Raw genomic sequence first — 13075 nt, forward strand, 5'->3', positions numbered from 1 at the left:
TAAATATCCAAAATAAAATATATTTTTGTTTTGCAAAATATGATTTTTTATAAAGAAGAACAAATTTTGAAAATAACAATCTACTCATTCATTTATAGAAATATTTTAAAATATTATTTTTATAAATTTATTTCTAAGCTAGTTTAACAAATATATTTAAATTAAATATAAATAATATAGCTTAATCAAATGAATTATTTTTAAAATTTATAAAAAATAAAAAAATATAAATTATTTTAAGATGCAAATTATTTATTTTATCAAATGCATTTTATTTATTAAAAAATTACAATTTTATTAATTTTTGTTTGTTTTTTAAAGATTGCAATTTTAATTTTTTTGTTGATTTTGTTATTCTGTTCAATTAATATCAAAAAATAAAATATATTTTTGTTTTGCAAAATATAATTTTTCTTATAGAAGAACAAATTTTGAAAATAACAAACTATTTATTACTCATTCATTTCTAGGAATATTTTAAAATATAATTTGTTATAAATTTATTTATTTTTAAGCTATTTTATTAAATTTTTATATAAAAAAGAATAACAAGTTACAATATAAATTAATAAATTGTATTTCATTTATATTGGTTTATTTTTCCTCATTTCTTCTTCTTAAACAAATCTTTAAGAGGGTCATATGGATCCTCGGCTATATAAATAACACATTTTTAATATTTACAATAACTAAAAAGTACTTACGTGCAGTCCATTTTTTCTTTTTCCATTCTTTTGGCAATTTTCTTTCCAGTGCTCTAAGGTCAGGATTCTTTTAAATATTATTTTCAGCTAATTTTAGAGTTTCCAATGTTTTTCCTGTGCCATAGAGTTAATTTTATGTTTCTTTTTTAGTTTTTTGCAATCCGTTAACTTGCTTTTATTAATATTTATATTTATTAACACTTATTTACTTTTTATAATGTTGATTTATATATGATAGTTAGTTAGTTTTATTAAGATAACCATCAAAATTATGTTTCTAGTAGCTATGAAAATGAATAAAAAAATATATTTAAATACATTTTAAAGTTTAGAAATTTATTCATCAATAGAGTATTCTTTAGTGGCATCTTTCAAATCTAGATTTTCAGCTCCTCCTGCCAAAAAACCCCAATCTTTTTACCATGCAGATACACAATTTAATTCATTTTAGATACGAGCAATCCAGTTACGATCATCAGCAACTGCATCTGCATTTTTTACAAATTTATGTCCAGCTTCTTAAGCCATTTATATTGGTAGCTCTATATATAATTTTCAGACTTTTATATTTAAATTCTAGTATTAAATTTGAAATTTCAGCTTGGCTTTTCCCTAAACTAGCTTTCTTGCTTTTACTTATTCTTTCTCAATCGAATTTAGAGTATTTAATAATTTTTTAAGAATAATTTATAACTATTTTTTTTATTAATAATTAAGACTGTTTTTTTTTATTTAATGAAATTATATTACCAAAACATATGGTCATTTTGTTCAAGTGCATGATGATTAGCATAATTAATAAAAAACAATATAAACAGACAAATGGTTCTTTATTATGCCTTTTAGAAACTTTATGGACAAATAAAAATTGATTGCAATTTTTTTTTGTCAAAAAGCATCAAGCTTCATACAAATTAAGAATACTGGAGAATAAAACCCAAAATTAGATAGACAGAAACTCTTAAATTTATTTAATGATTAAAAATAGCTTTTATTATTTATCAAAGCAAAATTAACGATTTTTAAAATAGCAATTAAAAGCCACTAATTTAACATTTTAATAAAATAATATTAATTCTTTAACACTTCAATTATAGAAACAAGTAAAAAATCTTTAATTTATAACTTTTGTTAAGTTTTCCTCAATGGACAAAAAGAAATAAACAAAAAAAGGAGCTTCTGATAATTAAAAAGAAGAAAAACCAAAAGCTGTATCAAATGTTCCTGCATCAATTTATGAAAAAGGAGGAAAATTTTTTATTTCAATACATGCAAAGCCTAATTCCAAAATTAGCTAAATATCAGGTATTAATTGACTTATAGTTACTTTTATGTTCATATAGTAATAATGTAAATGATTATTCTACATTTATAAAATTAGGAATTTCAGATGAAGGAGTAGATATTAACATAGCAGCACCACCTAAAGACGGTGAAGCTAATGCTGAATTAATTGATTATATAAGTTAAGTATTAGGAGTTAAGAAAAGTTCGCTTTCTTTAGATAAGGGTGGAAAGTCAAGGAATAAATTAATGGAAATATCAGACAGTGGATATGCTGATGTAGAAGAACTCTATTAAGCACTTAAAGATTCTATTTAATGATTAATTAATTAAATTTAAACAATAAATCAAAATATTTTAAGATTTTAAAATACCAAATTAATATTTAGTGTGTAATAAATAAATAAATTTACAAATCAAATAAAATGAATTATATTTTTATAGCAGAAGGTATTTTATATATAATTGTATATAATATTAATTTGTTTATAAGCCAGTTTAACATTTCAATTATGTGGATCAATTAATTATATGTTTTTTGTTTGAGCGGGAAACTAAATAGTTATTATCAAAATCACAGAAATTCAAACAAATCTAGAATATTAGCTCAACTTTTGTCAAAACAATTAAAAAATTTTTAAATTAAATAGTTAAAAATAATTAAATTACTTTGTTAAAGAAGCAAAAAAAAAAATAGCATTTAAAAGAATTAGAAATTATTTTGAATTAGAAGAAACAAAATGATTTAAGAATAATATAATTAGAATTTATAGATTATTGGCAGTCAAAATGTTAATTAGGATTATAATTATGTAGATTATTAGCAATAAATTAATGGCCAAAACCCTTAAATGTCATAAGAAAATCAGCAAAATTAAGAGGAAGAGGATGCGGGATTTAAGTAGCTGATGTCTAAGAAAAAAGAATAGCACAGAGTAGAGATAAGAAGGAAGCAAAATTAGGAAAAATTTAAAATGAATAGAATATAAGTGAGTTATATTTAAGATTAGTAAAAACTCAAGGATTTTAGTGAAAAAGACAAATTAGATGTTGATTCATTAAATATAAATTAATGCATAGATGGATTTATTTAAGCTTATCATACAAACAACTTTGAGTTGATTAAATTTTAAGTTTTATGCATACGTCACTGTGTTACACTTGAACACAAGATAAAAGATTTAGAATTCTCTAATAAAGTTATTTTTGAAAAAGGATTGATGCAATTTTTAATTACCTATTTATCTCCTTAATATGACGATGATTATGAACTGCAAAGAGATGCTATATGGATTATCGCTCACTTTTTGAGTGAATAAAATTTAAGACACATTCTTTATATTTTGGAAAATGTCCCTCTGTAAACATTCTTTAGGCTCTTGGAATAAGGTCAAAAAACTATCAAAGAATATGCATTGCTTTCAATTAATAACATAATGGATGAGAATCCTATAGGTGTTAAATTGCTTGTTGAAAATGGAATTATTTAAATTGTTAGAAATCTCGTATTAAATTTCCTACCAAATAATTAAAATCTAGTTTAGAGCACAATCAGAATAATAAATACTTTGATAAGCTATTCATAACAGAGTGATGGCTCATAGATTCCTATAGAAAATGTATTTTATTATTATTTTTTGTAAATTAAAATATTTTTAATAATTACAAAAAATTTAGTTGATGCCAATAATTGAAGTGATTCTCCCTCTTTTTTAGTATGTGAAATAAGATGAAGAACTTACAGATGACTTATTTGAAACTATATAAAAAATTACATAAAGAGATGATGACGATATTGACCATTTCTATTAAACTTGCAATGGAATTATATTAAAAACTTTACATTATATTAAAGACAACTAAAAATCAGCAAGATAATATTTGATTACTCCTTTAAGAATAATCTAAAATCTTACTAATAGCTATGATGATATTACAGAAGTAACTATTTTTATAAATTCTTCTAAAATCAATAATAAAAAAATTATTAGAAAATTTAAATTCTTCTTAACTAAAATCCATGTTTTTTAAAAATTCTTATTAAAAATTAATATTTATTTGATCTAAAAAAAATTTAGAGTTAAAATGAAGAATTTAAATAAAATCAATTTCATTAAATTTAATTAAAGCTTATCGAATAATTTTAATTATTAATATATAAAGAATTTAATACAATTTGGATTGTTGGATATGATTAGCATGTTTGTAAAGCATAGATCTACTTAAATAAGAAATCTTATTCTGCATACTCTATCGAATGTATGTGCATCAGGAGCATTTGTTATAGATTACATAATGTAGCATAAAATAATTATTATGGATATGATAAATATCATGGAAAGTGGAGAATTCATTGTAATAATTCAGCAATTTTAATTTGAAAACTTGTTTATTTTAATTTTTTTTATAATGAAAGTTAAAAAAAGAAGCAACTATTGCATTTTGCAATATTTTTATGGTTATCAAAATGAAATAAATAGAAGAGTTTCTAACTGATTATAACGGAATATAGCTGCTTGTAGATTAAATTAAGTATGTAGATGTTGATTTAAATATCAGTATTGTTAAAGCTCTTTACAGGATTATAAAGATTGGAGAAAAAATAAAAAATAAGAAAAACTACTTTTATAATATTTATGCAAAAAAATTTAATTAGTACGGAGGTCGAGAAAGGGTTTAGGGGCTTGCTGAAAGTTAAAATAAGGATTTAAAAAGAATTTCAGAAAAGCTTCTTGCCCAGTCTTATATTGTAGATGAAGTAGAAGAAGAAATGGAATAACAATACTAAGAAGAAAATGAAAAGATAAATAATGAGAGTTAAGAAGAAAACGAAAGCGATTAAGATGACAATGATGATGATGGTTAGAACTAAGATTTAAACAATGGAAATAAACATTTATGATTATCTAACAGAAAATAAAATAATAATTGAAAGGTATTTAAAATTAATTTAAGATCAAACTATATATTTGACTAGTAAAACTTAGCTAGAATGCTTAATGGCTCAATATAAAAAATTTTAATTCAAGATTAATTTATATAGAATCTGATTATTAAATAATTAATAAAATTATATGATATGCTTAGTCTATATTTATATTTAAAAAATATACTTAACTTTTTAGAAATCAAGTAAATTATTTCTTTGTATCATTTAGATTACTGAAAAATATAAAAAAACAATCTATTTTTTTATATACAGAAATTAAGCAAATCAAATAATTAAATTAGATTTTTAGCTTTTCAAAAGATTATTAAATCATATTTTCTTTTAATCCACACACACATTGATAAGCTAACAAAAAACTTTGTGTTTTAATTGAGCCTACAATTTAATTTTTTAGATAATATTTGTTTTATTTCACAAAAAAAAATAGAGTAAATAGCTATTAAACTAATGTATATCATATAGTTTGTATAAAATAACATAGAAAAAATTACATTTGTAAGTTAAATTATCTGATACTTAGATATCTTAAAAAATTCTATTAAAATAAAAAATGCTAGAAAAAGTTTATATTTCTATTACATAATCTATTGAATTACTTTTTAAAATCGCATTTAAATAAACTATCTATTACAAAATTATCAAGAATCATGAAAGATGAAGACTTTGTTTAGAAAAGATATGGATCAAAATATTCAATAAAAAATAATATTTTAACTATTTTTTTGTGTTATTAGTAAGCAAAGAAATATTAGATGAAAATGATAGTAAATAAAATATTTTAGATCTTGTTGTTTTTATATATAAAATTCTTTTTAGATTATAATTCATTTTATTGGTTTATTTATTCAAAGTATTTTCAAAATTTAGGCATACGATTTTTAAAAAATAATCCTATGAAAATAGATTGAAAAATTGAAATTTTTTAAACCCTAATTTAGTTAAAATAGTGTAAGAATCAATCTATTTTTTTAAGTATTTATTTGAAATTTTACATTTTAAAGAATATTTGGAATTAATAAATGATTGATTTTTAAGAAAAATCACTTTTGTCTTTTTATCTATTTTGCTCTTTTTTTACTTATTTTTACTTATAAATAAATTATGTTGGATAAATAGAAATTAAAATGAAATGGAGTAAACTGTATAAAAATTAAGGGGAAAAAAGCTGTAATTAATTAGATAGATTTATATGAACTCATTGAAAATAATTCAATTAATTAATAATTAGGTCTATTTTGAATTATTTATGAAACAAAGCTAATTAAATAATAAATTTATTAATCTTCATATGATTTTTTTATGTAAAATCTATCGATTATTTAATACTGACTGATTGGTTGATTGATTAATAATCTGCCTGCTAACATTATTGATTGAAATTAATTAAATTCCTTATTATGGTTTTTTACATTGAATTATTGACGGATTTTTTAAAATTACATAGAAATTCTTCAATAACATCTATAAATATTAATAAACTTAAAGAATAATAAAGACTCTAGAAATAGTAAGAAATTATTGTTTTGACACCCATATACTATTAAAGAATCTACAATGAGTACGATAAAGTACATCAAAGGATTCTGCATAGGAAGACAGACAGATTGCAAAATTCTTTTTTAAATAAGTAGAGTGCCTTCTGAAAATACAGTACTATTATGATTATTTTCATAGCATATATAAATTATCTTTGTGCCAACAAAATCACTAGCAACCCATTTTATTATGTAATCTATCTAAGAAAAAAATATTCATCTCTTTTTTATAAAAAAGGAATAAAATGAAAAGGAAATATCTTAACATATTTAGAATTACCTTAAAAATGATGAAGAACAAAAGTCATATGAAATAAATAAAACTCATTAAATTGTTGCCAACGAAGGCGTGTACTGCACTCTTATTGATGATAAAAAAATTGTGTATACAAGTAATACGAAGATTCATTATCATTTCTAACTTTATTTTTTCAAACATAAATGTCTCTCATTTAATAAAAACATAAATTGAATAAGATATTTTCTATTTGAAAAGCTTAAAAATAATATTTTTAAAACATCTTAGAAAATATATTTTTTATATAAAAAAAAGCTCTTGTGAATGAAATATATCCATTTGATCAAGCCTAACTTATGTTAAATGTAAAAACTTATAATTGTTTTTGAGATTGAGCGAAATTTAATTTATACGTTTATATTTAAAGAATATAAAAAAGGAACTAAAGAATATGCCTAACTACGAAAAGCAGAGCGATAAGACAATCTAAAACTTTGCTAAGGGTTTTATTGTTTAAATAATTGATAAATTTGATTCTGAGTAAATTGTTCAAGATGCAATAAAAATATTTTCGCACAAGCAAATTGAAATAGAAGACATTCATGCATAAATTGAGCAAAACCTTAAGCAAATCAACACAGACCATTCTAATCCCTCTAATTTTTCTGTATTTTTGTTATTTTATGAATTAATTTACTAAAATATTTTTTGAAAATGTAGACTGCTGATTAAAAGCTAAGTCCAGAGCTTGAGAAATTAAGGCAGCAACAAGAAAGTAACAAAGAAGATCAAAAGGCAAAAACCAAAGAATAAAATCAATAAGAAAATCAGTAACTTTAACAAAAGCAATTAAAAAATGCTGTTGCAGTAAGAAACTTAAAAATAAAAATTATTGTAGCTATAGTGATTATTTCAATTGTACTTTATGCAGTCATACCCCTTTTCTGAAGAAAATTTTACTCGAAATTGCTTCAAAGTGTTCAAATTTTTAATTTTCGAAGAGGCTCAATAAAAAACTCTAGAATTTGTCTAAATAAATTTAAAGTATTGCTTCTTAGTCAATTTTAATAAAAAATTGAAATCAAATAAAAATGAACAAAAAAAATATTTATAATAATTAAGATCTATCTAGTGATACAACAAAAAAAAATAATAATAATGAATGAATGAATAAAAACTATTTATAAAATATTTCAATAACACTAACAAAAATCTTAAAAATAAATACCTAAATAAGTTAATATAATTAAGGCTTACGATTATCCACTTTCAAAAAGTGGTTATTTATTTCCAAGCAACATACTACCTATTTAATCAAAATATTTGCTTATATTTATTAATTGATTAATAATTAATACTAAGTAATAAATTAAAATAAATAAATAAAATATTCACAACATCTCAAATTTAATAACAATAAAAATCTTATTTTAAATATTTAATTGAAATATTTATTAATTCGAGTTAAAAAAAATAAAAAATAGTGAAATATTGTATTATTATTAATAATAATAATCCTTAATATTAGCTTTAATTTATAGTTTAATATGTATATATCCAACAAAAATCAAATAAATAAACTTAATCTTAACTTATAAATTTAAATTAAAATATTTCTTCTTGTTATATAAAAATTAATTTCTTTGTTAAAGATTTTCTTATTAAAATAATATCCTATCTAAAATAAAAAGAAATCAAAATTAATACTTCCAAAATATTCATATAACTATAGTAATAGTTAATTATTTTAATCTTAAGTAATCAGATTATAGCTACATTTTTATTAAATAAACAAATCTTTTTTTAATTTCTAAAAGATTTTTAACCGCTAAAAATGATAAAAAAGAATAAAAATATAATTAAATTTACAAAATTATTCACAAAAAAGAATATTAATTAAAATATTATTTAAATAGAACTATGCTCTAAACAAAAAAATAATGTGTATTCCATTTAAAAATAAAAATGTAAAGATTATCATTGTATACAAATATACTTTAATTAAACATCTTTTTAACCAATTACTTTGCATATTAATTTTTGGAAAAATAAATCATAATATTTTTAATTTTTGAGTAATCTTTGATATCTTAGTTTATTATTGGCAGATTAATTTTTAGTTACTTATTTATTTCTTGGTTGTTTTTGAAAAATTTAGATTGATAAAAAAAGCAATTTCTTTCTTATTTAAGAAATAAACTAAAGGAAATTGAATTAAAAAAGGTAAAAGGCCAATAATAAATAAGTGATGCAAATTATAATATTATTTTAGTTTTTAAATAAATTGTTTATTGCTGTAAAAACAAATACTGCTGAATCAGGAATAAAATATCTTTTAAATTGCAATAAAAACCTTATTATTTTTAAATTATCCTAAATAAAAGTTCAATGTAAAAAAGTAAACTTCTTTAATTAGTAATACTATTTGTTATTTAATAAACACTAAAATTAATTACAATAATATAAAATTTTCTTGATGTTGAATTGTGAAAATTTGAAGGAATTTAACAACAAATTTTATCATTTGTTTAATTTTAATGAAAAAAAATAATTTTTATTTGTATTAAATTATTAACAATTCACTCAAACTAATTATCTAACTTAGTAACTAAATAAATTAATAGCAAAAGAACTAATATATTAACTAACCAGGTAATCTAATAAGAAACAATTGATTATATGGACTTATTGATTAATTATAAAAACTTGTATGTTAAAAATAATTTAATAGAATGTGCATTTCTTTTATATTAAGTTAAATTTATAACTAAATTGAAGTAATATGTATAAGAAATATATTTATAGTTTGGTAATTAAAGAATAATTTATAAATTCATTGTTTTTAATTTGATTCATTTTAATCCAATTGTTAAAAGAATTAATTCTACTATCTCTGCTTTTGTTTAATATATTTTTAGTGGAGAAATTCAGATAACCTAACGTTTTATTTGAAATTTTTCATTCTAATTCTATGAGGCTCTTTTAATTCGCTATCTTTTAGTGTTAAATCTGTGAATCCTTTATAAATATTTAGAAATTTATTTAGATTAATAAATTTATTTATTTAATTTGTAGGAAATTACTTGTTAGAAGCATTGTTGTTTTTTCATATCTATATTCTACAAGTTTATATTAATTATAAATTAATTAATTTTAGGTATTAATGAAGAACTGATTTTAATTTACATCCATATTTTAAGGCTACGTGAAGAGCTGTTTCTTATTTATTGTTTTAGTCATTCATGTTAAAAATATTTTTTCTTTTGATTAACTCATTTAAAACCTAGATAAAAATATGTCAATATATTTATTGATAAAGTGTAAACAAAAATCATTTTAAATACTTAGAGGTTTCCATATATAGAAGCAAAGTGTTGGCATTTATTTCCTGTAGCAGTATCCTTGATAGAGAAGTCATACTTTTTATCGCTAAAGTAATTAAATAAATCACTAGAGCCATATTTGCAGATATTGAAAATATTTTCAGAATTATTCGCAAATGGAGAATTTGTTTGCATAATGGATTTTTTTTATTTATCAATCAGCTTTAATAATACCACATTATCTGACTTAATTGCTATTTTGGTTAAATCTATCAGCTCATTTTAACTTAAATTTTTTAATTACTGCTATAATGTGGTATCTTCCTTTTTACTCATACTTTTACAAAATTTGTAGAAATTTCTTAATCAGATGATTAAAGTTAAAGCTTAGCAATAGTTTCTTCTATTAAGATATTTTTAATTTTTAAAAACCTACTTAGCTAACTAAGGTTGTAGCAAATCTTTTAAAAATAAAATTCAATTAAGTTTTCTCATAAAAATATTAAATTTATAAATTAAAAGCATTTCTACTTCCAAAAGAAAAATAGTTGAAAAAAACTTAACACATTATCTCTTATAATTTCTCTAAAATGTAATCATTTTAAATATACACTTGGCGATCACTTCATTTTCATTATAAAGTTGACATTAAATTTTACTCAATTCTATAATTAAAGCGAAATGGAATTCAATCTAGGTAGCCTTGAAGAGTTTGAGCAATTCACTTATGAAATGAAGGAGCAATATAAAGTAAAATTAATATGGTAAGTGAATAATCTTGACATTGTTTTGCTTTTATTAGAAACTACAAATCATTTTTAAGGAGTTTGGAAACAAATTATAAGATGCCTGTAAAGACAAATAAAGCTAACACATTATGAATATATTCAAGGAAAACATCAAGTCTAGTGTGTAAGAGTTTTCGGATATGGTAATGGATATTTTTGTATTGATGGAAATAAAGTTTGATTGCTTTTTTAATATTTAATAAGGTTGTTGATGTCAGTTCTTTGTTTTAGAACCAATATACTAAAATGAAAGAAAAAGAAGTTTATTTGTATAAGCAAAGAAAAGAGGTAGTAGCTTATTGTTGATTATTAAATTTATTATTGATTTTTGATCAAATTCCTGATAGATAGATATATAAATAAATAGATAAAAATGATGTTTTCAATTTTAACAAAAAGTATATGAAAGTGTACAAAAATAAGTAGAACCTAGTGAAAATAGCAAATGATCAATACAAGGTGTCTTTGAAGGAGATTAAAAAAACTAATAAGAATCCAAAAGGTAATTAGAAACAAGGAGGAGAATCTTATCTTTCAGAAGCTATATTCTATGATAAGCAAAGAAAAATCTTAGAAAAGAATCTTAAACAGATACAAAATGCTTAAGATGAGCTAGATGATCATGCAGCGGAGCAAGCAAAAGCTATCTTTGAAGAATTTAAAGAGAGTATTGAGTTTATGTAATTCAATCAGAAAGAGCTTTTTAAAAGCATAAATAAACATTTTTCAGGATTGCACAATTTTGTTAAAAATGAAATTCTAAGCAATCTAGAGCAGCAATCTAAGCAAGCTGTGTAGAGCTATGAAAATACATTGGTGTTTAGATTTAACTTTAATAAAAAGTAAAGACAACAAGAAAATGACGAACAGATTGAAAAAGAAAAAAGAAGAAGAAAATCTGCTAATTTCCTTTACTAAAACAGCAATGAGGAAGGTAGTGAAGACTAAAGTCCTTTCATAAATAGAGCTAGAAGCTTTATAAATTTATCAAATATAAGTCAAAAACCTGCTTTTAATTCTTAAAAAAAATAAATTTCTTCATTTTAAAGCTTTTAAGACTACAGTCATTCAAAGATTGCTAACAAACGCTAATCAAATATGCAATCAGATATAAAATTAGCAGATATCTATCAAGCAGAATCTTAATTAAAATCTAAAAAATCAAAGCTTGCTTCTTATTCACCTCAGCCCTCAAATAAAGAAAAGCACGAAAAAAGGTATTTTAAACAATAGGATGAATGTGGTAAATTATTTGTTTAATTTATTTTTTACTAAGTTGAAATAAAGACAAATATTACTCAATCTTACATTTTAATTTACATACAACCCCTCACATTTTTTTAATTCAAATACCTTACAACCTCTTCTCTATTCCATTTTTTTAAACCTATTATCAGTAATTGAGGCAATTTTTAATGTTATTTTTATATAATCAAAAAAATAATTTTTTAAGCTTTAAAATTCAAGATAACACATTATTTGTTTATTTTTTTAACATATTATCTTTCTAATTAAACAATAACTTTTTTATGATGAAATCAATTTATTAAGTTAATTAACTTATTATAAATTGTTATTTATGTAAATAAAGAAGATAACGACGAAGATGATGATTTTAATGCAAGCAATAATTAATTAAATTAAAATTTCTATTTGACAGAAAATGAGATTTCTAATAACTCCAAATTCTCTGAAAATTCTAAATAAGTGAGGATGTTCAATTCAACCTACAGTCCTTTAACTACTTCTAAGATGAGATAAGCTCAGCAGTAAATTTTCTTCTATCAAAGACAGAACTAAAAATAGAGGAGGCATAGCTAGATCCATGATGCTAATTAAGAGGAACATTAAAATTTTTAATAATTTAAATAATCAGGTCAGTAAATTGAACAAATTTAGGCTTTACCAAATAGTTAGCTTAAGAATTGCTATTCAAGTATTTAAGATGAAAATGAAAATGAATTTTAGGGATAAAATATTCAAAAAATTGCTTAAAGCTATAAAAGCCACAAAAATACCCCAGTTAAATACAATTTAGATTCTGACTAAATTAACAATTTAATGTACTATAGTCAACAACAAAAAGTGAAGTAGTTCAATTAGACTCCAAATAAATACATTAATAATAAATACAATTGACAAACAATTTAAATATTTTATGTTTTCTGAATTTATGTAAATCATTTTAAATTATGTTATTAGAACCGAAGAAATACTATTTATTGTAAAACAAAGACTGCGAATATTAAATTT

At 21.3% G+C, this 13075-nt stretch overlaps 6 protein-coding genes across 6 annotated transcripts; 4 read left to right on the plus strand and 2 right to left on the minus strand. All coding sequences in view use genetic code 6, as the record gives it.

Annotated features, from left to right (window-relative positions):
• Nucleotides 1-604: 604 nt before the first annotated feature.
• On the minus strand, nt 605-1232 carry TTHERM_00161660 (hypothetical protein; the record flags this gene model as incomplete). Its single annotated transcript, XM_001009894.3, has 3 exons — nt 605-654; nt 705-876; nt 1023-1232. 3 exons carry the CDS (start codon nt 1230-1232, stop codon nt 605-607), a joined length of 432 nt encoding a protein of 143 aa, XP_001009894.1.
• A 446-nt stretch (nt 1233-1678) lies between these two features.
• On the plus strand, nt 1679-2309 carry TTHERM_00161650 (UPF0235 protein C15orf40-like protein, putative; the record flags this gene model as incomplete). The annotated part of the gene is made up of 2 exons (XM_001009893.3): nt 1679-2009; nt 2086-2309. The coding sequence occupies 2 exons, from the start codon at nt 1679-1681 to the stop codon at nt 2307-2309; spliced, it is 555 nt and encodes a 184-aa protein (XP_001009893.2).
• A 419-nt stretch (nt 2310-2728) lies between these two features.
• On the plus strand, nt 2729-4890 carry TTHERM_00161640 (importin subunit alpha, putative; the record flags this gene model as incomplete). Its single annotated transcript, XM_001009892.2, has 4 exons — nt 2729-3607; nt 3666-3929; nt 4152-4343; nt 4405-4890. 4 exons carry the CDS (start codon nt 2729-2731, stop codon nt 4888-4890), a joined length of 1821 nt encoding a protein of 606 aa, XP_001009892.2.
• A 1602-nt stretch (nt 4891-6492) lies between these two features.
• Nucleotides 6493-7659, plus strand: TTHERM_00161630 (transmembrane protein, putative; the record flags this gene model as incomplete). The annotated part of the gene is made up of 5 exons (XM_001009891.2): nt 6493-6588; nt 6712-6865; nt 7027-7076; nt 7139-7378; nt 7432-7659. The coding sequence occupies 5 exons, from the start codon at nt 6493-6495 to the stop codon at nt 7657-7659; spliced, it is 768 nt and encodes a 255-aa protein (XP_001009891.2).
• Nucleotides 7660-9544: 1885 nt separating this feature from the next.
• Nucleotides 9545-10370, minus strand: TTHERM_00161620 (ankyrin repeat protein; the record flags this gene model as incomplete). Its single annotated transcript, XM_001009890.3, has 4 exons — nt 9545-9729; nt 9795-9830; nt 9898-9994; nt 10056-10370. The coding sequence occupies 4 exons, from the start codon at nt 10368-10370 to the stop codon at nt 9545-9547; spliced, it is 633 nt and encodes a 210-aa protein (XP_001009890.1).
• A 122-nt stretch (nt 10371-10492) lies between these two features.
• TTHERM_000161578 (hypothetical protein) lies at nt 10493-12961 on the plus strand (the record flags this gene model as incomplete). The annotated part of the gene is made up of 6 exons (XM_012796012.1): nt 10493-10626; nt 10712-10784; nt 10837-10965; nt 11027-11110; nt 11222-12065; nt 12414-12961. The coding sequence occupies exons 2-6, from the start codon at nt 10716-10718 to the stop codon at nt 12959-12961; spliced, it is 1674 nt and encodes a 557-aa protein (XP_012651466.1). The 5' UTR covers nt 10493-10626; nt 10712-10715.
• Between the last annotated feature and the right edge of the window lie 114 nt (nt 12962-13075).

This window comes from Tetrahymena thermophila (assembly GCF_000189635.1).
Source record: "Tetrahymena thermophila SB210 genomic scaffold scf_8254776, whole genome shotgun sequence".
NCBI lineage: Eukaryota > Ciliophora > Oligohymenophorea > Hymenostomatida > Tetrahymenidae > Tetrahymena > Tetrahymena thermophila.